Source organism: Mirounga leonina, unplaced genomic scaffold (assembly GCF_011800145.1).
Source record: "Mirounga leonina isolate KUSES-001 unplaced genomic scaffold, KU_Mleo_1.0 Mir_418, whole genome shotgun sequence".
In the NCBI taxonomy this organism is placed as follows: domain Eukaryota; kingdom Metazoa; phylum Chordata; class Mammalia; order Carnivora; family Phocidae; genus Mirounga; species Mirounga leonina.
In genome coordinates, this window is record NW_023270739.1 from 6151386 (window position 1) to 6175632 (window position 24247).

Sequence of the window (24247 nt, forward strand, 5' to 3'; positions counted from 1 at the left end):
CGCTCACCCCCACGTGCCCCTACCAGATCCCACAAGAGAAAAGATCTCACTCTGGGTGGGCTGGACTTGGGAGGTCTGCCTTCCTGACTTATCTGTTTTTCCCTCCCCTTGAGCACTGTTCTGGGAGTCCTAAAATTTAAGTTCATCTCTGACTTTGCTCCAACAATGACCAGCAGGATGACCTCAGGCAAGTCACATTTCCTCTCTGGAGCCTCAGTTTCTCATCTGTAATAAGGGTCCGGCCATTCCCATGCTGCTTCCCTCGGAGGCCAACGGTGGGAATAGCCTCGTCCAAGCCAAGGGAATCGGAACCAGAGTTCCCATTTCCTGAGAGCTCTCTATGTGCTAAGCATCTACAATCAGTCGCTAGATTAGTCCCAGAATTATCCTCATCTACGGTCCAGAGGGCAGGGTCTCACCCAGGGTTACACAGCTGGGGTGTGGTGGAGGTTGGTTTTGAACTCTGGGCTCCTCTGGGGAAGGATGAAGGAGGTGCCGTCAGAGTACCAAGGAGGAGGAGGGGAGGAGCAGGAGGTGGAAGAGGGAGATCTCGCTTCTTTGGCCTCGTGCTCCCACCTGGGACCATGGGTGACAACGCTGCATCGTCAGCAGGGATGTGCCCTGGTGGCCAGGGGGCGCATCTGTGCCCAACAAGCATTATGCCCACTGTGGTGGTGGTTCCCATTAAGACGATTAGTCACTCCCACTGGGCTGCCCTGTTTGCTTATTGACTTATGTAAGCACCGCCTGAAGGTGTTTGTATAGTTCTCCGTCTTTCTGTCTGTCTGCCACCTGCCTGCCTCGGCCTGTATGCCCCTCAAGGGTAGGGGGCTCCGGAGAGGTGAGCTGGCAATGTAACACCTAATTCTTTGTGAGGACAAGTCTGGGGTACCGGGCAGGGCATGTCTGCACATACTCCCCACAGTCAGATTGTGTTGGGACCCCATTCTACAGATGAGAACCCTGGGGTCCTGGATTTTGCTCCTCCCAGCTCCACACTGGGCAGGCCCAGGACGGCCACTCCTGGAGTTGCAGCTCTGAAGCCCGTGGCACTGGCTCAAATCTGGCTTGGAGACCTCCTGCTCATGTGAATCAGGGTTGTGTGATCTCCCCAGGACTCAGTTTTCTTGTCTGCAAAATGGGGATAATACACTTTGTTCTCCCTGGATCGTCGGGGGGCTCAAGGGGGCTGATGTATGAGTTCGGTCCATGTGAGATCACGCTGCTTGACCATTTTTGACTTACCCTTTAGATCAGTGCTTCTCAAACTGCTGTGCCCACGGGCCGCTGGGAGTCTTCTTCAAATGCGGATGCTGACCTGGCAGGTCTGGGGCGGGCCTGGCACTGGGCACTCCTGACAAGCCCCCAGGTGCAGGAGCGGCTGGTCGGCGGACCACACTCTCCGGAGCAACGGTGTGGAGCTCGACAACAGTGAACAGGTAGCGGCCGAGCTGTGTGCTGAGCAACCGCGCCGCGCCAGGTACCGGTGGGCACCTCGGCAACCACTCTCACGTCCAGTCCTCACAGCAACCCTGCAAGGCAAAGGTAGCGATCCTGCTTCGCAGCTGAAGAAACTGAGGTTCAGAGAGGTCAATGTCCTGCCCAAGGACACACAGCCAGTAACAGGTTACAGCAGGGTCTCAAAGCCAGGCCTGCGGGGCTTACCCACCAGGGTCCTTGCCCATGGATCCAAACCCCTGCACGGGCTCAGGGTCCCTGCCCTCGACAAGCTCGCTGGCCTCGGGGGTGAGGGGTTGTGAAACTAAGATACATCCAGGACATGGGAGCATCCTCAAATGGCCTCTGGGCAGTGCTGAGAAGGGACAACTTGCCACTTCTGGGAAGTCACTCCAGGGAAACCTCCCCAGCGGGTAGGCAGGACGGGTGAGGAAGTGAGCAAGATGTGGCTGGAGAGGAGAGAGAAGGCTGCACTGGGAGAGGGATCTTCGCAAGTAAAAGTGTGGTCTGGGTAAAAATCAGCCATCCACTCTTCCTTGTGAACTCCAGCTTTTCCCGGAACCTTCTCTCGTACCCACCTGCTTCCCTCCCTCTCCCACTGACCACACTTCTAGAGTCACCGCCCTGGGGTCCTTGCGCCACCCCCCTGCCCCCACCGAGCAGGAGAGGGCTGGGGTTCCCTGCCATTGGCAGAACTGTTGCTCATTCCTGTCTCTGACATACTGTGTGATCTTGGGCAAGTCACATGATGTCTCTGAACCTCAAGTATCCCATCCGAACGGCCTTGGCTTGTACAGCAGGGACAGAGGCTTGAACATCAATGCTGTGTCAGACTTTCTCCCAAAGGAGGGCTTCCTAATGGCGGTGGGAGGAGATGGGGACTCTGGTGGCAAGCTGCGGAAAGGAAGTGAGGGAGGCAAGGACCATCCATTACCTGCCATCTGTGTCTCCTTTCTAGCAGCCTCCCCTGTCCAGTGCCAGCCCACCATGGTGGGGCACCGCTCATGGCAGAGAGAGGAGGCTCCTTCAGCCGGGGGTCCAGCCTAGTGCCCACCAGAGGGTCCTACCCAGATAGAGGTGGAGCGAAGCCAAAACCAGTGGGTGAGGGAGGGCAGGGCCCAGGTGACTGGGCAGCTGTGTTTCCTCTTTGCCCGGCCTGGCAGGCAGATGCCCAGACGTCCAGAGGGTGAGGCTGGCACCAGGCTGCCCAGGTTCAAGTTCCAGCTCTGCCCTTGCTCATCCTTGACCATGCCAAAGCTGCTCCCGATCTCGGTTTCCCCATCTGTAAAATGGGGATGCTATAGTTCCTCTCTCATGGGCAGGTTGTGAGGCTTAACTGGGTGACTATACCTGAAGGCCTGGGCTCATTTGCTCTCGGGTATATGGAGGATGAATCTGTGACTTTATCACTGTGATTAGCTTCTCATCCTTTTGACAGGCCCATCATGTTTCCTGCAGTGACAAATATCTTCCTCCGGAGAGCTGGGGAGGATCTGCGTGCTGCTGTACCCCCACCCAGAGGGGCTGCCTGCTACCTGCCCGCCCCTCTCTCCCTCCTGCCTGATCCCAGTCAAATCTTCAGAGCACAGGGCGGCAAGGACATCCTGATTTGGGAAGGGCTGGCTAACCCAGATCTAGTACACAACCTCCCGTCTGTGAGGCCACAAATGACTCCCCGCCCTGGGGTGGTGGGAGGTCCTGGGGGCCCACGGCCTCCAGCCCTGCCCAGCCTCCTCCACGTAGCTCACTTAATTTGTTTAGTTTTCTGCATGGAAAGTGACATGAAACGCTGGGCGGCTCTGATCCAGGCCACGCAGCGGGGCACCACGTTACGGGGAGACGGCAAAAGTGTGGGCTTTGGCATCACGGCTCCGGATTCAAATCTTGGCACTGCTGCTTCCTTGCTGGGTGATGCCGGGCAAGCGAGTGTCCGTCTCTGAGCCTCAGCACCCCCTCCCTCAGGTCTGAACAAGAAAGGGCACCAGGCCTCCAGGAAGTGGCCTCGTTCCTTTGCTGGTAGAATGGTGACAATTGCTATGCTTTCCTCAGGCAGAGCGCTTGGCCCAGGGCGAATGCTCCGTAAGGGAGGTGTCACGGGTACCAGAGGCCCAGCCCGTGAGCAGCCAGGGGTGCCGTAAGGATGAACCTTCTCTGGGGAAAGCCGACCAGCACCAGCTCTGGGGTGGGGTCATCTCCCAGCCTGTTTGGGGGAGGGGGGGCTCTGCTCCCATTTCCAGCCAGCTTCCAGGACAGGTAGATCTGAGCTGTCCCGTCCAAACATCCTCTTCCTTGTCTGGAGACTAGCGGAGCTAAAAATGCATTGCTCAGCCCCAGGAAAACAAACACTGAGCTTCCCTTGCCTTTGTCTACAGGACACGAGGCCCAAAGCTGCAGAGGCAGCGCGGTGGGCTCCCCCAGGCTGCCCTCAGCCTGGGGGGTCTGTCTGCCTGTCTGTCTGCCTTCCTGGGGTCTCTCCTGCCTCCCCGGTCCTCACAGCCACAGTGGCCAGAGCCTCACCGCGTGTGGGCGTCTCCAACAGAAGTGGTGGGGGGCTCTACGTGAGGACCGCCCCCCTTCCAGGTGATGTGCCGGTAGCCTGCCCAGCCTTGGGCTCCTCCCCTAGCCCACAGGTGGGGCTGTGCGCATGCGCATGTGCCTATGGCTGGAGCGGTAACAACGATCAGCCCAGCAACCAACGCGTGTGGAGCGCTCCCGCCACGCTTTCAACACCGAGGATGTGTTAACCTCGTGAGGTGATCACTATTGTTATCCACATTTTATAGATGAGAAAACTGAGGCTCAGAAAGGTGAAGTTCAAGGTCACGGGCTAGTCAATGGCAGAGCAGGCTTTGAACCCGGGCAGTCTTTGCTGGAAAGCCTCGTCCCCGGTAGCCTGCAAGCCTCCGGTTCCTCACCCACGAAAGGAGCAGCAACGCTGCAGTCGCTCCCTTCCTGGGTGAGGGTGAAGCAGGCCCAGGCCTTGCAGCCCGGGAGGCGGGGGCAGGGCAGCGAGGGGCTCTGGGTGCGCTGACTGCAGCTACATGGTGAGGGGGTATGTGCGTCCTTTGCCATCATACAGCCTGGGGCTGGGACCTCAGGCCATTTGTGGCTTGGCCTTGGACTGTCCCCAATTTGGAGCCGAACATCCCCTGGCCATCAAGCTGGGAAAAGCACACTTGCCTGGCACTGCTAGGGCTCTCAGGAGAGCGGGGATACCCACTCTGGACTTGAGGGTCCAAGTCTGCCCTGGGGATGGAAACCAGCTCCTTTCTTGGCCCTGAGCCCCACTCTCAGGGTATGAGAAGTTTTTGATGGAGGAGAGCTTAGACTGCTCTAGACACACAGTCTAAAAAGCCCTGGCCTTGGGCGGGCCCCTCAGCAATTAGCTGAGGGCCGTGGCCACTTGGTTTTCTGCTGAGCTCACAGCTATCAAGGGGGTTGGGGGGGGTAAGAGTTATGGGGTGTGGCCCCCAGCCCACATAACCAGCTCCCAGACTGATTCCCAGACCTATTGGAAAGCCTGATTCCTCGGGGCCCCAATGCCAAAGATGGGCCGGGGTCTTTCCAGGTCTGTGAGGTGCCCCTGTGCATTCGGATTTAGAGGCTCACGTTACAAGCCCCCTCCCTGACCCCTTCTACCCCTCAGGCAGGGCATGGCAGCTTTGCCCCAAAAGGGCCAGGACTCAAAGGAAGAAATAGGCCAGATATTTACTCATTTATTAATTCCTTTAGCAGACTTTTATGGAGCAACTGCTGTATCGTGGGAGCTGGAATGAGGCCCTTGCTCACCCGGATCTCATTCTAGTGCTAGACTGATAAATGGGCAATGACAATACCATGGGGCACATGCTGTGGGAACCCAGAGCAAGTACCAAGCCCAGGGGGCTTAGCTGGAGGAGGTGCTAAGCCAAGTCACAGGAGGAAGAGGAGGAGGTGTTCTTTAGAGAATTGCTCCTGTGGAAAGACCCCCACATTGGCATGTGTCTGCAAGGAGAGGGTACAGGAAAGGGGTTCTCCTCAGCATGGCATTCAGGCCGGGTGCCCTGTGGTTCCAGCTGCCTCTGCCGTCCCTGTCCTGCCCCTTCGAACCAGTGCACAAAGACATCTGGACTGTATTGATCTGTGTCTATCTCACTCAAGAGCCTGGTAGGTCCCAGAATCCCGGCTCTGGGTCTCCCGTATTACATTTCTTCATAGGGCCTGCAGACAAGTGGGTGCTCAATGATGCTGCTCCCAATAGCCTCCTCTCTTTGTATCCCTCCCCTGAGGCTGAGCCGTGTGCTCCCTCCTTTGTGCTCCTACAGTACTTTGTAAGTCAGAACTCATGTCTGTACAGCACTTTCAGTTGGCAAAGCACCTGTACACATATTCATGTGTTTGATGCTCACAAAAGTGTAAAATGTGTCCTAATTATCATCATCAATCATCCCCTGCCAAGAGGCAGCATAGCATGGTGGTTTAAGCATGGGGGCTCCACAGCTGGAATGCTTGGGTTGGAGTCTAGTCTCTACCACCTACTGGCTGTGTGACCTTGAACAAGTTGCTTAACTTCTCTGTGCTTCAATGTCCCCACTTGTAAGATAGGAGCAACATACCTCACAGGAGCATGGAGAGGCTACATGTCGAGTAAGAACATGACCTATTACACGGTCCCCTCGATAATAATGGTGGCTGTTCCCATCTCTTTTATGGACAAGATCCAGAAGGTCAAGGTCAACATCACCTAGCGTCCTGTGGTTTTATCTCTAAGTCTTTAGACTTCAAATCTTGTGTTTTGGGATTATCTTCCCATCCCCCCACCCCCAATCTCCCTCGTCACCCTGTCTCCTAATTTATCTGTTTATGCATCTGTCTGTCCTTCTGGATAGGGGCTCCTCCAGGGTAGGAGTGTGTACCAGCCTTGTGCTGTCTCCCCAGCACCTGGAATAGTGCCTGGCCACCGGGGAACACTCAAATTCCGTGTTGAAGGGATGATGCACCCCGTGTGCCAGGCATCATGCTCAGTCTTTCCAGATGGACTATCTCATCTGAGCCTCCAGACCACTTTAGGAGGTAGTGAAGAATTCTACAACTGCACTGAGGTACAATAAAATGCATAGATCCGTTTTGATAGAGGTATATACCCGTGAACTCATCATTCCCAGCAAGGCTGACAAACATCCCCATCACCCCTAAAATTTTCTCAGGCCTCCTTGAAATCCTTCTCTCCCTCCAATTCTAGATTTATTTCTAGTTTATAGGGGAGGAAACCGAGGTACGGAGGGGTTAAGCTTCCCAGAGACACCTGACCAACTCAAGTGGCCACACCAGGATTTGAACCAAGGGGACCTGCCCCCGGCCTGCCTCCCGGCCACGGTGCCACGCTGCCTAGGCGGTCCTGGGTAGAGGGTGGGTACTTGTGGCTGTTTGTAAAGAGGCCCGCCTGGCCAAGTCCTCCCTCCCTCCTCCGCGCCCCCGCAGCCCCCTCCCCCCCTCCCCCGGCCCCGCTCAGGTCCAAGAAGATGGCTCATGAAGAGACAGCGGGTGTGCCTGTCTCTGCGACGGAGGCGTGAGGAGCGGGCTGGCACCCCAAAGGGATGTCTGGGTGCCAAGGGCAGCCGACGGAGACCGTGCAAGGGGACCAGATAAAGGTGTCCTACAGCCAGGAGCCAGGCGATGCAGTGAGCCTGCGGGTCCCGTGGTGGGTGCTGGGCGCGTCGGGGGTGCGTGTGACTCTGTGACTGACCGCGTGTGTGGCTGCTGAAGGCAGGGCCACCGCAGCTCTTGGTGCTGGGGGTGGAAGGCGTTAACTGCGTGAATGCTGGTGGGGGTGGGCTCAAAAGCCCGGGGGGCCGAGGGAGGTAGTAAACATCAGGGTGACTGGGATTGTGATGGCGGCCCGGAAAGGATGCTGCAGGGTTGTGGGGGTTTGTGTGACTTTGCAGTTCAACACATTGGGAGTGCCTGTGGTGCGCCCGGCAACCAGCGAGGAGGTGGAGACACAGACCCAGCTTTCTGCTGAATGGTACTGGCTGCGGGGTCTGTGGGATCACCTTGTGGCCGGCTCGGGGCTCCGTGCTGTTTGCCCTTTCTGGCCCTAGGTCCTCCCAAGAACCCTATCCCACTCAGAGGCTAGGCGGAAGAGCACAGAAAGGAAGTGACTTGCCCAAGGTGACCCAGCTACTCAGCGCCAGGGCAGGATGTGAACCAAGCTGCGGATCCTGAGTCCTTCACCGCTATGCCTGGGTCAGAGTGCAAGTGCCGCCCTGGGGCTGCGCGTTTGGACTCCTGGCGGTGGCCCTGGGGACAACTCCCCGGCCACGTGGGCTAGAAATCAGGCCATGGTCACTGTGCTAAGGGGCGGGGCGCTGAGTCGCCCCTAGTTCTCCCTTCCCAGGGGCCAGATCCTGGGCAGAGGGGCTGCCGAGCTCTTAGAGACCCCTGAGCGCCCCGCCCCCGCCTCAGGCCCTCCCGGAGCTCCCCCCCCCCCCTTCCCGGTGCTGACTCTCGGCCAGAAGAGGAAAGGCAGTCTCCACCCACCTCTAGCGCTCTCCCTTCTCCTTTATAAAGGCCGGAACAGCTGAAAGGGTGGCAACTTCTCCTCCTGCCGCCGGGAGCAGCCCGCCTGCCTCCCCGCGCGCCCGCAGCCTCCCCCGCTGCTTCCCTGAGGGCTCCCCTCTGGCCGCCAGCGCCCATCTTTCATTCCCGAGACTGAGATATTTTGCGCACACACACATACACACACGCGCAAAAAGGGGGAAAAAAAAAAGGCCCACCCTCCAGCCTCGTTGCAAAGAGAAGCCGGAGCAGCCGCAGCTCACAGCCCGCAGAGGACGCCCAGAGCGGCGAGCGCGACGGACCGACGGACTCGCGCCGCGTCCACCTGTCTGCCGCGCCCGGCACTGCGCGCAGCGGGCACGCCTCGAGCGCGGAGCAGCCGTGCCCGCCGCCTGGGCCCCGCGCCAAGGCGCACACGCTCCGGCCCCCCCCACCCGGCCCGGGCGGGAGTTTGCACCTCTCCCTGCCCGGGGACTCGGGCCGCCGCTGCAAAGCCAACTTTGGAAAAAGTTTTTTGGGGGAGACTTTGGCCTTGAGGTGCCCAGCTCTGCACTTTCCGACTTCGAGGGCCTTTCCAGAAAATGTTGCAAAAAAGCTAAGCCGGCGGGCAGAGGAAAACGCCTATAGTCGGCGAGTGAAGACGAGCCATCGACTGCCGTGTTCTTTTTCCTCTTGGAGGTTGGAGTCCCCTGGGCGCCCCCACACGGCTAGACGCCTCGGCTGGTTCGCGACGCAGACCCCTGGCCGTGGATGCTCACTCGGGCTCGGGATCCGCCCAGGTAGCGGCCTCGGACCCTGGTCCTGCGCCCAGGCCCTCCCCAGCCCCTCAACGACGGAGCCGGGGCCGGGGGCGGCGGCGCCCGGGGGCCATGCGGGTGAGCCGCGGCGGCGGCTGCAGCGGCCTGAGCGCCTGATCGCCGCAGACCCGAGTCGAGCCCACCTCCCTCCCCAGCCCCCGCCCCCCACCCTGGCCGCGGGGGCGGCGCGCTCGGTCCACGCGTCCGGGGCCCCGCGGGGCCGGGCCCGGAGTCGGCATGAATCGCTGCTGGGCGCTCTTCCTGTCTCTCTGCTGCTACCTGCGTCTGGTCAGCGCCGAGGTGAGTTGCGACGGCTGCCAGGGCTGGTTCGCTTCATTCATTACCCCCACCCGCACCCCTTAGTCGCCCCCTCCCCTCCCTGCAGTGAACTTTGGACCCTTGCAGCCCAGGGGCCTAGCGCAGGGCGCTAGGTGACCTCCGAGGGTTGGGACGCGAGGTCCGGAGGTGCCAGGCTCTAAGGGGAGGGGGCAGGGGCAGCTTTCTTTCCCAGGGGGGCGATCCCAGATCTCTGGCCCTTTCAGCGTCGGGGGAGGGCGTGTGTGTGGCCCTGGCCCCCACCCCTCAGGAACCCGAAGGGAGAGAGGGGGGTGGTGGTGCCGAGGGTGCAGAAGGCAGCGCGTCCTCCCAAGCCCACTTTGGTTCCAGCTTAGGTTCTGTGCAGGACCCGCGAGCTCGCGCACCGGTGGCAGCCACGCCAACCTTCCGCGGGGATCTGCCTCCCCTCCCGGGCTCCGGCTCCCGGTCGGGACGGGCGCCCTCGGGCCAGCGCCGGACATGCCCGGCCCTAGAGCGCAGTCCAGCCGTAGCTTGTGTCTTGGGCGCGGGGGTTGCCGAGAGAGAGAGAGAGAGAGAGAGAGAGAGAGAGAGAGAGAGAGAGAGGTTTTGGGCATTCGGGAATTGGGGAGGAGGAGAGGCTTTTAAGGAATCCAGCCCTCGGGGCGGTGTGTGCCCCAGGCCCCGCCATACCTGCGCCCGCGCCCTGCGAGAGGAAGCGCCTCTCTCCCCCGATTGCAGGGTGCGGAGCGCGCCAGTAAAAGCATAGCTGCAAGGCAGGTGGGGTGTAAAAACGTCTGGGGGAGCTATCAGGTCGGATCAGTCCCCCCCCCACCCCTCCCAGCCTCACGTAGCAGTGAGTTGGCAAGTCCACCCGGAATCCAGGTGGGAAAGGGGGCGGGGCAGGGAGGAAGCGCGAGGTGGAGGGGAGGAGAGGGCAGCGGGGAGCGCGGCGAGCCTGGGTCCCGTCCCGCCTCCGCTCCGCGGCGGCCGGGAGCCCGCACCTCGCCGGCTCCCGAGGAGGGCCGGCCCCTCCTGGCGTCCAGCGAGGCGCAGGAAGGAGGCGGCGGCGGCGGCGAAGGGGTTAAGGTGAAGGGCTCCGAGGCCGCGGCCAGACCTTGGGCCGCCGCCAGCGCAGGTTGTTTTGACCACAGAGGAGCCGTCGCCGTCTCCTTTTGTTCTCGGGGCTCCTCGAGGGCCGCCGGCCGCCCGCCCTGGGGCCCCGCCCTTCCGCGGCCAACCCCCCGCGGTCCGCACCCGGGAGGGAGGCCGCAGGGCTCGGCCTGGAAGCCTGCAGGCCCCTCCCGACGCCCCCTCCTCTCCTCTCTGCAGCCCCCCGGGCCGCGTCCAGCTGTTGGGGAGGGGGGCGCCGGCCGGCCCCAGCTGCCGCCTCGCCTTGCCGCGGGGCCTGGGGGCTGGGGCCGGTGCCAGGGCGTCCTGGGAACGGCGGCGCCCCCGCCGCTGCTCTCCGCAGCCCACCCCGCCCGGCCCCCGGACTCGCTCACTCACCCCACGCATGCACACTCTTGGCCGGAGGCGATGCTGCGCTCCGGCTGGCGGGCGGGCGCGCAGAGCGACGGGCACGCACTACCGCGGCCGGGTCGCGCGCCCGCCGCCGCCACGCCCGTGCACACGCGGGGCACACGCGCGCGCACCGCACACACACGTACGCCTGGCCCCAGAACACGCGGCCTGAACACACGTGCGCGCACACCCACGCACGCACACAGGCACGCACGGCCCCTATACACCCGGCATCAGGTGCCCACCCCCGCGCAACAGGTGGGCCCACCGTGGGCCCTGGAACCTCGTCGTCTTTCTAGTGACCGCATTTCCTTGCTGGGCCCCTAGGAGGGAGGGGAAACAGGGACCCTCCCATCAGGTCCTGGCTCCACAGCACCCACTGCTCTTTGCCGGCGCAGGTCAGCTTGCCGCCCCTCCAGCTTTACCCCTCCGTGATTGCTTTTTTACAACTACCCCAGGAGGCGGAGGATAGTGTTGATGCGTCTGGGGGGCGCTGTGATGTCCAGAGCATTCTCCCTTCCAATAAGCCCTTCTTTGAGCCTCCAAGACTAAGAGGACCCTCGCTGCTGAGGGGCCTCCCACCTGGCTGTTCTGTCTTTGCTGATCCCAGCGCGCTCTGGAGAGGCTGGGTGACAGCTGGAAGAGGCTTTTTCCCAGGCCTACCCTCCTCATTCCCAGCTTCCCCCAGCATCTCCTCCTTCCCCACAACTCCATGGATATGTGTGCTTGGAGGGGGGACGCTATGGCACAGAAGCTGTTGCCTCTCTCCCTACTGTAATCACAGCGTCCTGGAACACAAGGCCCTCGGGAAGCCACAATTGTGTGGTGCTTTGCAGTTTCCGAAAGAAGCGCTGTCTCGCTAAGCCCATGTCAGCCTCAGGCGGCTTTGGAGGAGGAGACATAAAGGGAAACCCATCAACATGGGGGCTAGTCAGGGGAAGGGAGACTCCAGGAGAGCTTGCTGCTGGAGGTGGCCTTGGGGCTGGCCTGGTGCCTGGCCAAAGCCTCAGGTAGAGGCCCCAGCAGCTGGGAAGGCTGGGCCTGCCAGAGGGTCTGCTGAGGCCTAAGGAGGTCCTATCTCCATGGCTGAGCTGGCTTCCGGGGAGGGTAACTCCCACTGTCATGTGATGCCTCCTGCCTGAGCACCCTTCTGCTGGGAAGGAGGGAAGGGGCCTGGCAGTCCTTTACCACCCAGCTTCTTTCTGGTTTGCTAATGGTCTTAGGTGGTGGGGGACCGACTTGCTGGGTTCTCTCTCCCAGCCCTAGAAGTGTCTGCAAGTTTAGGACCGAACAGAATTTTGAGGCTCTGGGGCAAGACCTAGAACAATGTATTTATATATGTGTGTGGGGGGGGGGGGGGGTTGATTCAGCGAGAGTGGTAAAGAGGGGTTTGCTATCGGCTTTCTGGGTCCCTCTCAGTCTCCCCCTCCCCGTATGCCTCTTCTAGGATAGCTATTCCATTTTCTGGTTTATTTATTGTCCGTTTTCCCTCACTAGTCTAAACTCCTCTAGAGAGTTTGTCTTGGTCACCACTGTCTCCCATTCTTGGAACGGTGCCTGGTCCAAGGTGGATAATCTATAAATATTTGGGGAAAGGACAGTGGATGTGGGGGGGGGGCATGGGGGGCGGCGGTGAGGAAGGACCAGACATCTGTCTAGCACTTGCTAAGTGCTTTATAAACATGACCTCACGTAGTCCTCACCCCCAGGGTAATGCGGGCCAGCTACTCTGCCCTCCAGGCAGACATTCTCGTTTGGGCCCTTCCCCCTATCTTGAGAGACAAGCTTGTCTTTCTGTTCCGCCTCTTGGGACTTGGACTGCCAAGATTGGACAGGACAGAGGAGGAAACAGAAGGAAAATCAGACTGCAGCGATTCTGTGTATCTTGAGCTGGGCCTCAGTTTCTCCCACCCCTCCCCAAAATGTGAAGGTTGGATCAGCTCAGAGTTCCCTAAGAGCAGCAGAATTCCCTAGCCTCTCGCAAATGCCGATTCCTGCTCACGCCGCGCCAGTGCCGGGAGTTGGGCCGGCCTGGGGTGGAGGGGAGGCCCCCCGGGGCAGCGGGCCCGGAGGGGGGGCAGTGACCGTGATGGGCCGTGCCTGGTTGTGACTGCAGCACTAGCCCCTCTTCCAGCCCTAACGGATTTTCTGCTCCAGGGAGAGGCGGACAACCCGGTGTGGGGCTGGGCTAACATTCAGGAGGGGCGGGAGGGTCCCAGGAGCAATAGGGAAGGGAAATGCAAGGTGGGAAAGTCTGGTTCCAAATGGCTTCTGTGGTCTGCCCGGAGAAGGCTTCTTCAAAGGGCTTGGCTTTGGCATCGAATCTAAATCAGGCCTGAGACTTGTCAGGCAGGCGGGCGCTTGGAGGCCTCGCCGGCTTCTCTCTCCGCCAGCCGCAGCCAACGCCCCTGGTTGCTCGGGCTGAGCCTGTCATCTCCCTCCGAGGAGCGAGGAGCGGAGGGCTGGGGAGTGCGCATCTGTGTGTGCAGCTGGGGCCCTGGGGGAGGGTGGGGTCCAAGCCCCTTTGATCCGCCAGCCGGGCTGGGAGCAGGTAATTCGCCTGGCCTCACGCTAGCTCGTGCCCTTCCTACCTTCTGCAGCTGGTGTTGGGGGTGGGGAGGGAGGGGAGGAGACTGTTTGCCTTGGCTCCCACGGCTGGCTGTGCCCCAGCTGTCTTCTCACCACGCCCTCGCCCTGTCAGGAACCCCAGGCCTGAGATCTGGGGCAGCTTCATCTGGATGCCATGCGTCTTGTCCCTGCCCACCTAAGGAGGGTTCAAGAACCTGTGCCCAGGAAACCTGGGCTCCAGGCTGCTCACCCTCCCATGCCAAGAGGAGCCTCTGACCCCCAGCAGGTGCCCCTGCGAGTCTCCCCCAGGGCACTGCATCCTGGAGCCGACCACAGGCTGAATTTCCCCATCCCTCACCACCCCCCCCCCGAGCCCCGGAAGGGACCCGCCAGCCCACGTGCCCCGGGCAGTGCCAACGGGGACTAGGGTGCCATTTCCTGGGGCCCAGCACGGGGGATAATGCAAAGCCACACGCTCTCCTCCGGGGGCAGGCTAGGCAGCTCTCCACCCACCAATTTCTTCCTCGAAAATGCCCTGCCTGGCTCGCCCTGGGCATCTGTGCTGTCGCTGCTGCCCTCGAAGGAGCCACCTGAAGGGCTGAATGGGCCCCTGACAGCTCATTAAGTACCTGTTATTTGCGGGCGCTCTGCTAGGTGCAGTTACGCCTCCCAGTAACACCAGTCAGGTGTTCTTCGCCCCATTTGAAAGATAAAGAAGCTAAGGTTGTTCAAAGGCTTCATCCAAGAGGCCAGGTTTCCTTGGCTGCTGAAGCCCCTGCTTTTCTGTGTACTCGAGTTTCTCAACCTCTGCCCCATTGACATCTTGGGCCAGATAATTCTTTATTGTGGAAGGCTGTCCCGTGCATAGTGGGATGTTTAGCAGGATCACTGGCCACCACCTACTAGATGCCAGGAGCACTGTTCTAGTTGTGACCACCTCAGCCATGGCCAGTGTCCCCTGAGGACCCTCTAGCCCCTGCTCTGGGACACCTGATGCCAGAAAGCTCCATGGTGGGCTGGAAGAGGGAGCGGCGCGGCTCTGCTCTTGTGGTGTAGACCTGTAGCCCTTTACTTACTTCTCTAAGCCTTTAGCTTCCCCATCTGGAAGATGGGGATAAAAATATAGAGCCAGCTGCTTAGGATTGGTAGTTAGTACAGCATTTAGCTCAGTGCCTGGCTTATAGTCAGCACTTAATAAAAGTTAGCTGTGGTATTATTATCAAACCCAGGCAGCTCTTAGTGAGTTCTGGGCATCCAGTGGCCAAGTTACTAGAAACATGTGCAGGAATGGCCTCTCTGCTTAGAGTGAAGTGGACTCTTTAGGAGGCAGTTTGCTAAGGGGGTAGAGGGGGGTTTTAACCCAGGGGGTCCTCCTGGTGGAGGAGGTAGGAGGATCACACAGGAGAGAACCCCAGGGAGAAGGGGAGAGTCCTTCATGCATTTTACGAGTACTTCTTGAGCACCTACTGTGTACTTCTCCCACCTCCCCCGTCTGTCCTGGGCTCTTCACTACTCAGCCTGGGAGGGTCTGGGTCCGTTTCCATAAAACATTGTCTTTTGCATCGCAGGCTGGGTCTGGAGCACCCGCTAGTCCTGTTTGGGGTCTGCCTACTCTGCCCCGGCTGGCAACTGCAGCCAGCTCTCCAATGGGCAAGGAGGTCTTGGCATGAGTGCTGTATGCCATTTGGTCCTGGGCCTTGGGGCCCTCTCCTGGGGGGTTAATTGAATCATTACTGCCCAGCAGCCTGGAAGCCCCGGTCGGGCACCTCACCCTCGGCTTTCCTCTGTTACCTCTACCAGCACAGGCAGAATTAGGATGGAATCAAATGTCTTCGACGCCCTGATTCACAGATGGGGGCCAGGACCAGAGAGGGGCAGTGACCCGCCGCAGGTCATGGGGTGGTTAGTAGCAGAACAAGGGTAGAATTTAGCTCCCTGGACTACCAGTTCTGGGCTTGGCAAAACCCTCAGGGGAAGTAGGCTGCCTTGGTCTTAACTGGGGACCAGCCGCCTGCCTTCCGGCCTGTGGGTAGTGCCCTGTGTCCACATTTGGAGACACCAAAGGCATGGTCTCTGTCTTGGAGTAGGAAGAGGTGGAGCGTGGTGGAGGTAGGGGAGGAAAGCAAGGTGCAGCTGAGCCGATGCCCCTCCCCCATCTCACTCATCCAGCCCCTGGCTCCCCGGCTTCGTAGCCATGGACCCTGAAGGAAAGACCCCAGCTGCCAGCCAAGCTTACTGCTCGGGCCCCAAGCCTTCCTGTCTTGAACCTTCCGGCAGCCCTAGACACCAGGCAGGATTATAAGCTCTGGGTTCAAATGAAAAAACTGAGCTCAAGGGTTTCAAGGAATTCGTTTTAAAAGCGAACGTAACCCACACTCTACCCTCACTCTAAGGTCGACCTGGGTGGCCAGGGCTGGATGGATGGGGTAGAACCCCTGGAGGAGGTATTCCCAGACGCCATGATAACCTTTGAGGAAACGGAGCTTTGGGGGAGCCAGAAACTGATCCATCCCCAAGCTCCTAACAGAGCTTTGGGGAGAACCCCCTGGGGCCGGCCACGGGGCAGAGGACCTCCTCCCCCTGTCAGGCAGGGGCTCAGCCTGTGCAAAGCCAATCAGAACTCGGGTCCTTGGAGGGGTGCCTGGGTGGCTCAGTCGTTAAGCATCTGCCTTCGGCTCAGGTCATGATCCCAGGGTCCTGGGATCGAGCCCCGCATCGGGCTCCCTGCTCAGAGGGGAGCCTGCTTCTCCCCCTCCCACTCCCCCTGCTTGTGTTCCCTCTCTCGCTGTGTCTCTCTCTGTCAAATAAATAAAATCTTTAAAAAGAAAAAAAAAAGAACTCGGGTCCTTGGAGTGTTCCATGAACTGACTAGAGCAGGAGCTCCTGCTTCTTCATCCAGAGAAACTGAGGCACAGAGTTGTTTAAGTAAGTCAGGTCTGCCGGCGCCCCCTCCGGGGCTTCTTCCGCAGGACCGCGCCATCCTGCATCTGTGTGTGCACGTGTGTGTGTGTGTGTTTGTACGGCTGTGAATTTGGACATGCAGCAGAGTCTCCCGCCTCTTTGCCCCAAGGCATTGGGTGTCCAGATTGGGCCCTCCTCCTCAAGACCTCTGGTATCAGCCCCTCAGGTTTCCCTGGACCATGAGGGATGTGGCCGTGACCTTCCTATCAGGCTGCTGTCATGTCATTGTGAGGCCTGCGGTTTCTCTGGAGGAAGCCCGGCTCCGAGTGGGGCCTGTTAAAGCACTTATTAAGTTTCAAGTGTTTTTGGTAACAGGCCAGAGGGGCTCTAAAAATAGGGTTTGGTTGGGCATGGGGCATGGGTAAGCTTTCAGGTTTCGTGTCTGTATCTGAGGATTCCCTTCTCTCCTCTTTTGAGCAAGAGACTAAATAAATCTGTTAGTACCTGGGGCCCCCGGAGCCTGTCCAGCTCCGCAAGCACTTAAGAACCACCTCATGTACCCAGGAGGCTGGGGGCACAGGCTCTGCCACCAGAAAGCCTTGGCTTTGAATGCAGGTTCTGCTGATAATTGGCTGGAAGATTCTGTTTTCTCATCTGTAAAATGGGGACAATTAGATCTCCTGTGACAAATGCTGGCTGTCATTGGCTGTCAGGTGGGGAGGAAAAGCAGAAAGATGGTTGGAGTCTCCAGGAACCTGTGACGCGATGTGCGCGACAGATGTACACCATTGGCTCTAACTCAGAGCAAGCTGGGGCTCCCGTTTGGGGGTGGGGGATGGGCATCTGATCTGGGTCTTAGAGGCTTCAGCAGGTTCTGGCCCCCAGAACTTTGTGCTTCTGGTTGCCAGGCCTGGAACTGCTCCCCTCCCCCCCCACACACCCCCCGGCCCGGCTGTCCATTTGCCCATGGCCGAGAGGCCCTGTGGGGCTTTTCCATAGGACGGTGGCATGTGTGTGGCAGGGAAGAGGGCCATGGCTAGAAAGCCCTCGACTCCAGCTCACTTGACCCCACGGTGTCTGCCTGGCAGGGGGACCCCATTCCCGAGGAGCTCTACGAGATGCTGAGTGACCACTCGATCCGCTCCTTTGACGACCTCCAGCGCCTGCTGCACGGAGCCTCCGTAGGTAAATTGAACCCTCATTCAGGGCTCTGGGCCTCCACTGAGTCCTCGGGGGCCAGGAGGGGCAGGGCAAGGGGCAGCCTCCCTTCCTTGACTTCCAGAGAACTAGAGGCCTGTGGCAGCCCCAGGAGGGCTTGGCCACACCTGTCCCGGGGCAGGGCTGAGTAGGCGGACGGGTTGGTACCTGGGACGTGGGGTGTGGCAGACGCACCACCTGTGGCTCTGGCTTGGTGCACGGGGTGGGGTGCTGGCAGGAGGGGTGCAGGGAGAAAGAAGGTGCCCAGGGCATATGCCGAATGTGTATCCAGGTGTGGACCCAACCGGGGAGGGCGGTGCCGAAGGAGCCATCTCCCTGCCCCTCTGGCTGAGGGCCCGGTCGGTAAGGTCTCCCGGGGACACCTGGCCCAGACCAGCGGGCAGCCCTGCCCTAGCCCGAGAGTGCACTCAGCGAATGGGCACGTGCCTGGTGGCACACACGTGGCAGGGCTGCCGGGCTGGGTCGGGAATGTATTTATAAACGCTGTCTTCAGAGCAAATTCCATTCTATTCTAACCTCTGGCCTGTTCCCTGGAGCCCTGGTCAGCAGCCCCCCTGCACCCCCAGCTCCCCTTCCCTCTAGGGTTTTGTCTCTTTGTCACTTTGTAATCCTTGCCCAGACTCCTATCTACGGGGGACAGCATTTCCTGTCTTTGTTTCCTCTCCCCGTTGGGCCCCTGGCTCCCTCTCAAAAGCATTCCCGGGCCCTTTCAAACCCGCCTGTGCCGGGGGCTGGCGAGGCAGGCGGGAGGGGGCCCCAGCTGGGCCCACCTATTGTTCACTAGGCCCCCCGCCCGACGTCTCCCACACCCCCCACCCCATGCCCGACTGGCCAGCCCTGGCCAACACAATGGGGCAACTTCCAAATTTAGCCTTTCTGCAGTTTCTTTCCAAGGCCCTTGGCCCCCACCCTCGGACAGCCCCTACACACCCCGGCCGGGGGTCGGGATTGGAGACAGAGGTTTTCAATAGCGGGCCTGTTTCGAGGCAACCATGTGGCTATTTTTTCCTAATCAACTTAACCTTTCCACAAAGCACATCTTTTCCCCCATCTCCTCTCCACCAGGGACATTCCAGAGATGGCAGGGAGAAAGGAAGGGAGCGAGAGGGACAGACAGACACGCTGACGTGGGAGCAGTAGGCTGGACGGAAACACAGCCATTGTAGGACCGGCTCCTCCAAACAGGACCCCCGGGGAGCCCACAGAGAAGAGCAGGAGCTTTGTCGTTGGCAGGGCCAGTGGGAAGGGGAGACAGCAAGAGCAGCGAGGGGGCTCCGTGGGAGGGGGTGGGAGCTTGTCCCAACACCCCGTGGTCTATTTGCTCACTCTTCAGCCATCGGAGAGCTGGAAGGGTCTGCCCGGGATTCAGTGTCAAGCTCAAAGTCCTCCTGCCCGGCCCTCACCTCCCACAGTGCTGTCGGCTGCCTCTAGAGAGAGGGATCGCTCCAAGGAGCACCAAGGATGATATCACGATGAGGGCCTCCCAGGCTGGAGAAGGGAGCTGTGGTTTATGACCTGAGGGAGAAATGGACAGTTTAGGGCAGACACCAGGTCAAAGGTTAGAGGGGAGAGGCAAACACAGTGAGATACTGGGAGCTGGAACAAGACCCAGGCCTGAAAGGGCTCAGGGTATGGCCGCCCCCATCCCAGCAGGCTGGCTCCCCACCCCTCTCTGCCTTCAGCCCCCACCCCCACTCCTGTCCCTCCTCCCTCTCTCTGGCTCAGCTGGGCCATTGTCCGGGGCTCCAGAGGGGCTGTGTCCAGGGCATGCTGGTCCCCCCGGGGATTCTGGGAATTTCTCCATTCAGCGCTTCCTATGGGAACGTTGGGTGGAGGGGCACTGGAAACTGGCCTTCTGAGCTCTGGGTCCTTGCCCTGCCCTGGAGGCTGACGAGGGTTCACTTACAGTAGCAAAAGGGAAGGGTTATTTTTAACTCCTTTGACATGGGTTCTGTCCAAAAATGTGGCTGAAGAGCCCAGAGTGGGGCTGAAGGCCCCCCCACCCCAGGGATGCTGTCCGGTCCCCACCACCCCAACCCCATGACCACCCTGGGGTTGCCTGGAGAGCTCCTTGTCAGAGCGAGGACCCTCAGGTTTACAGGGACCTGGAAAGGGAGTCTGTTCTTTGGAGTGGGGTGCCAGTGAGGGGTGAGAGGCCACGTTCCTGCCTGCCCCACATCCCCCACTGGCGCCCCCACCCCACGATCGGACCAGCTAGGGGCTATGAGAGTGCATCTGACTGTAACTTCTCTTGCAGATGAAGACGGGGCCGAGTTGGACCTGAATTTGACCCGATCCCATTCTGGAGGCGAGCTGGAGAGCTTATCCCGAGGGAGAAGGAGCCTAGGTGAGGCTGCAGATGAGAATGGTGACCCTTCCATGGTGGGAGCCAGACAAGGAGAACTGGGGCGTGCAGCCAGCCCACAGCTCTGGGCCGCCCCATTCGTCCCACACTGAGGACTGAATTGAACTATAAGAGAGTAAAACTGTCCTTCAATATACTATATTGAGGAGTTGAGTCATCACGCCCCATCGCCCAATACATAGTTTCCTAAATATAGTGCTTTTAAACTCACTTGTTCATACTCCAACCCCAGAGATAGATATTACTGACCCCATTTTATACAGTTGGAAACTGAGGCCCAGAGAGAGTAAAGCCGTGGCCAAAAGTCACACAGCTAGCAAGGGATAGGGCTGAGGTCCCAGCAGCTCTTCTCACTTGGACCCAGTGCCGTCCTGGTGGGCTGTGTGTCTCTTCTGTGGCTTAGGGCTGCGGCTGGGACAGCAGGCAAAGCTTGGCACCTGCCTAGGTCCCATGGAAGCCTTCCCAGGGGAGGCCAGTGCCTGCTCTAAGCCCCTCCTCATCTCTGCCCACCTGTAGTCCCCAAAACACTGTAGACAGTGGCTAGGGGGCCCTTCAGATAGGATTTGGTGGCCTGAGTTCCACTCCTCAGTGAATTCGGGCAGCTAGTCGAGCCTCAGTGTCTCTCTATGGGAACAACGGCAGAGCCCCAGCGTGGACCGCAGGCTTGCTGTGGGCCGCTTGCATGACTCAGATCTGCAAGTGCAGTATATAGGCGCTGTTACCCCCCTGCCAGAGATGAGGAAGCCGGCTTTGAAAGAAGCAAGGGTGTAAGAACAGATTATAGTGTACAAGGGCAACATAAAAGAGGGGTTACAAAATAAATAAGCGAGTAGGAGCCCGGGGTCAGGCGAGCCCAGAAATGTGTGAAATCACAGAACGAACTTGAGGCCCGGTGGAAGGAAACTGACATCTGACAGGCCAGCAGTCTCCATGATCTCACTTGATCCTTACAGCGGTTCGTGGATGTAGATCTCATGGGGAAACTGAGGCTGCGGGCACATCAGCACCCTGTCCAAGTCCCACAGCTGGTAACAGCCAGGAGGCGCACACGGCCGCCTGGGGTGGAAGCGAGTGGGACTCAGCCGGGGCCGTGTGTGAGGGAGAGCAGGGTCAGAGCCGTCCCCTGGGCTGGGCCGCTGGGGGGGCGGGGGGCGCGGGAGGGGGTCTCCGGGCAGGCCCGCCCTCCTGACGGCGCTCTCCCCTCTCTCCCTTCAGGTTCGACGGTCGCCGAGCCGGCCATGATCGCCGAGTGCAAGACGCGCACTGAAGTGTTCGAGATCTCGCGGCGCCTCATCGACCACACCAACGCCAACTTCCTGGTGTGGCCGCCGTGCGTGGAGGTGCAGCGCTGCTCGGGCTGCTGTAACAACCGCAACGTGCAGTGCCGCCCCACCCAGGTGCAGCTGCGGCCCGTCCAGGTGCGCAGGCGCGCCGCCGCCCCCCCGGCCCTGGCGGGGGGTTGGGGGGGGAATGGTTGGGGGGCAGACTCACCGGCCCGGCTTCCGTAGGGATGGAGAGGCATTCCTGGCAGGCTCCTGGGCTCTGTCCAGTTAGGGCTCTCTGCGCAGGTGCACTGAGGCCACCTGTGAGTCCTCAAGGCCACCCAGGCCGCTGTACCCAAAAGCCAAAGGCAGACCCCCAGGTAGGGCTGCGTGTGGGACGTTAGGGGAAGGGTGCTGCCTCCTCTTTTACAGGGATCAAATCCCCAAATGTCCCTTGAAGAGACCTGTCTACAAGCATTTATTGGACACTCAGAATGTTCTGGGCTGCTCAGTTTTCCTCCAAACCTGTTCACGTTCCTTGTTGTGTCTTTAACAAAGAGGGCACAGAGTTCCTCCAGGCAACAGACACAGCAAATGCTGGGGCAGCCCCTAGCAAAGGGTCAGAGTGCTGAATCCTGCCTCCTTTCAGGAGAGATCGGGTATGCAGTCTGACTCAAGGCAAATTCTAGAATAGAGGCTGCTCTGGGGAGCTCCGGGTCTCATGCTGGGCAGGGCAGGGCCAGAGAAGCCTCAGCTGTCTTCTGATTCATGTGGAAAGGTTTTTGTGCCCCTTGGGTCAGCCTCGCCTACACATCAACTCTGGCGGGGTGGAGCTGCTGGGCAGGAGGCACACCTAGGGCTCAGCACCGGCTGGTGAGCCCCGCTCTTGCCAAATGGTCCACCTGCTCCGCCACACTCCCCTCCGAGGTCAGCTGTGGCCTTTCCCCGTGCCCACCATCCATCCCAGGCCTGGGCCCCGTGCCCGAGATTGCAAGTGTCACTCTCTACCACACCACCCACTGTCATGGTATCTCTTGTCCCCAGTGCTTCCAGCTCTATGGATGGACACCTGACAGCTGACCTCCCCCTTCCCGCCTCCCTCCTGGATAAAGCCTCCCCCCACTTCCTTCCAGACAACCATCTCCCGCCTCTGCCACAGTCCTTGACCTTGGCTGGCACTCCGGGAATGAGGACACCACGGGCCCTACACTCAACCCGGAAATGCCTTTCTCCCTTTCTGGGAGCTCCAAGGGGGCTGGGGCCAAGCTGGAGGCCAGGTCGGGAGGGCTTGTTTTGATGGAAAAGCTACGAGAAGGGCAGAGGGCAAGGTCCTGCTATTGTTTGGGCCAGTGCCTCTCCACTCCCGGCTTTCGAGGAAAGATCCCTGCCGGGGACACTGGGGTGGGAAGAGCAGGCAGGCAGGCTCCCTCAGCCCCTGCCTGTGTGGTCTTACAGAGGCACTTGGATGGTTCTGTCCTCCAGGTGAGAAAAATCGAGATTGTACGGAAGAAGCCAACCTTTAAGAAGGCCACGGTGACCCTGGAGGACCACCTGGCGTGCAAGTGCGAGACAGTGGTGGCTACTCGACCCGTGACCCGAAGCCCGGGGAGTAGCCAAGAGCAGCGAGGTAACCGCTGGTCCAGGGTCTGCCTCTGAATTGCTCAGCTGCGCAGCTCCCTTCTCTTGGGGCACCTGCCACTGGTGGGGGCGGGGGGGGGCGGAAACTGGATCAGGCATGCCCCCGGTTAAAATTCATCTGAAGGTTACCATCTCACTGAGAACAACCCAGATTCCTCCCCTGCCTGCGAGGCTTTACATGAGAATGTTAGCCCCTGACTGGCCTTCCAGTCTTGCTGCCCACCATTCCTCCTCACTTATGCCACCCCAACCAGCCTGACCTCCTCGAGTGGCCGGGTACCTTTCTGCCACAGGGCCTTTGCACATGCCACTTTCCATCTGAAATTCACTTCTCTCAACTCTTCACAAGTCTACTTGTCTTCATTTGGGTCTCAACCCAGGAGTCACCTTCTCCTAGAGGCCTGCCCTGACTACCTTGTCCAGAGCAGCTCCCATCCCCGTCTTGCTACCACAGCCCCCTCCTTTGTTGAATGAGTACATGAAATAGTGGGACAAGAGAAGACTCCATGGACATCATCTTCAGATATTTGACAACCTGTCCTAGGGATGAGAAATCAAACTCATTCCCTGTGGCCTTCAGGGGGGATTAGGACCAGTGGGGAAAAGCCGCTGGAGAGAGATTTTAACTCCATATACCAAAAACTGTCAATCAGTCAGGGGGCCAAGATGGAATTGTATGCCTTGTGCGGTAGTGAGTCTCCTGTCATTGAAAATGTGTAGGTAGAGACTGGGCAACTTTGTAGCAGTGATGTGACAGAGTTCAAGCATCAGATGGATAATTGGAACTGGACTTCTGGTCCACTCTTTAGAGTTCATGAATTCACAATTTCAGGGGCATAGTTTGAGTTGAAAGGGACCCCAAAAATGATCTGATCCAATTGCCTGGTCCACATTTTACAGAGGAGGTGCCTGAGGCTCAGAGAGGCTGGGGTCTTGCCCAAGGTCACACAGCCAGTCCCAGGCAGGGGTACAGCTGGAGTCTAGGTATCCTGAAGTTCTATTCTTGGCCCTTCTCTCACCGTGACAGCAGTCACTGGCTCTTACCTGCCTTGTCATTTTCTTTCTTTTTCTTTTTTTTAAATTTATTTATTTGACAGAGAGAGAGAGGGAGACAGCTAGAAAGGGAACACACAAGCAGGGGGAGTGGGAGAGGGAGAAGCAGGCTTCCCGCCTGGCAGGGAGCCCAATGTGGGGCTCGATCCCAAGACCCTGGGATCACGACCTGAGCCGAAGGCAGACGCTCAACGACTGAGCCACCCAGGCACCCCATCTTTCTTTTTTTTTTTTTAAGAATTTAACATTGTTAGAGCTAGAACGGTCCAGAGAGATGACCTTATAAGTCAGTTGTTCAGTGTTCTTGATGGGACTGCTGGAGCACAGCCATTATATATATGTGTATATATATACACACACACACATATACGTACATATATATAATATTATATATAATTATAATTTTTATTATTATTATTATTTTAAGATTTTATTTTTAAGTAATCTCTACACCCAACATGGGGTTTGAACTCACAACTCTGGATCAAGAGTCTCATGTTCTACCAACTGAGCCAGCCAGGCACCCCAAAGATCAAGATTTATTAAGTTAATATGTTTAGATGAGCATTAAAAAAATCACATTGAGGGCGCCTGGGTGGCTCAGTTGGTTAAGCGACTGCCTTCGGCTCAGG

The 24247-nt window shown here is 59.1% G+C and overlaps 1 protein-coding gene across 4 annotated transcripts in view; it reads left to right on the top strand.

Annotated features, from left to right (window-relative positions):
- Positions 1–8017: 8017 nt before the first annotated feature.
- PDGFB (platelet derived growth factor subunit B) overlaps positions 8018–24247 on the top strand; it is a 20944-nt gene continuing 4714 nt past the window's right edge. For 2 of the 4 annotated variants that reach the window (XM_034987481.1, XM_034987482.1), the window contains exons 1-5: positions 8018–9092; positions 17168–17264; positions 19555–19644; positions 20878–21080; positions 22380–22551. In XM_034987481.1, the coding sequence (XP_034843372.1) occupies positions 9030–9092; positions 17168–17264; positions 19555–19644; positions 20878–21080; positions 22380–22551 (625 nt within the window). In that variant the 5' untranslated portion in view covers positions 8018–9029. The remainder of the gene's footprint in view (positions 9093–17167; positions 17265–19554; positions 19645–20877; positions 21081–22379; positions 22552–24247) is intronic. The other 2 variants (XM_034987483.1, XM_034987484.1) reach the window with 1 other exon arrangement.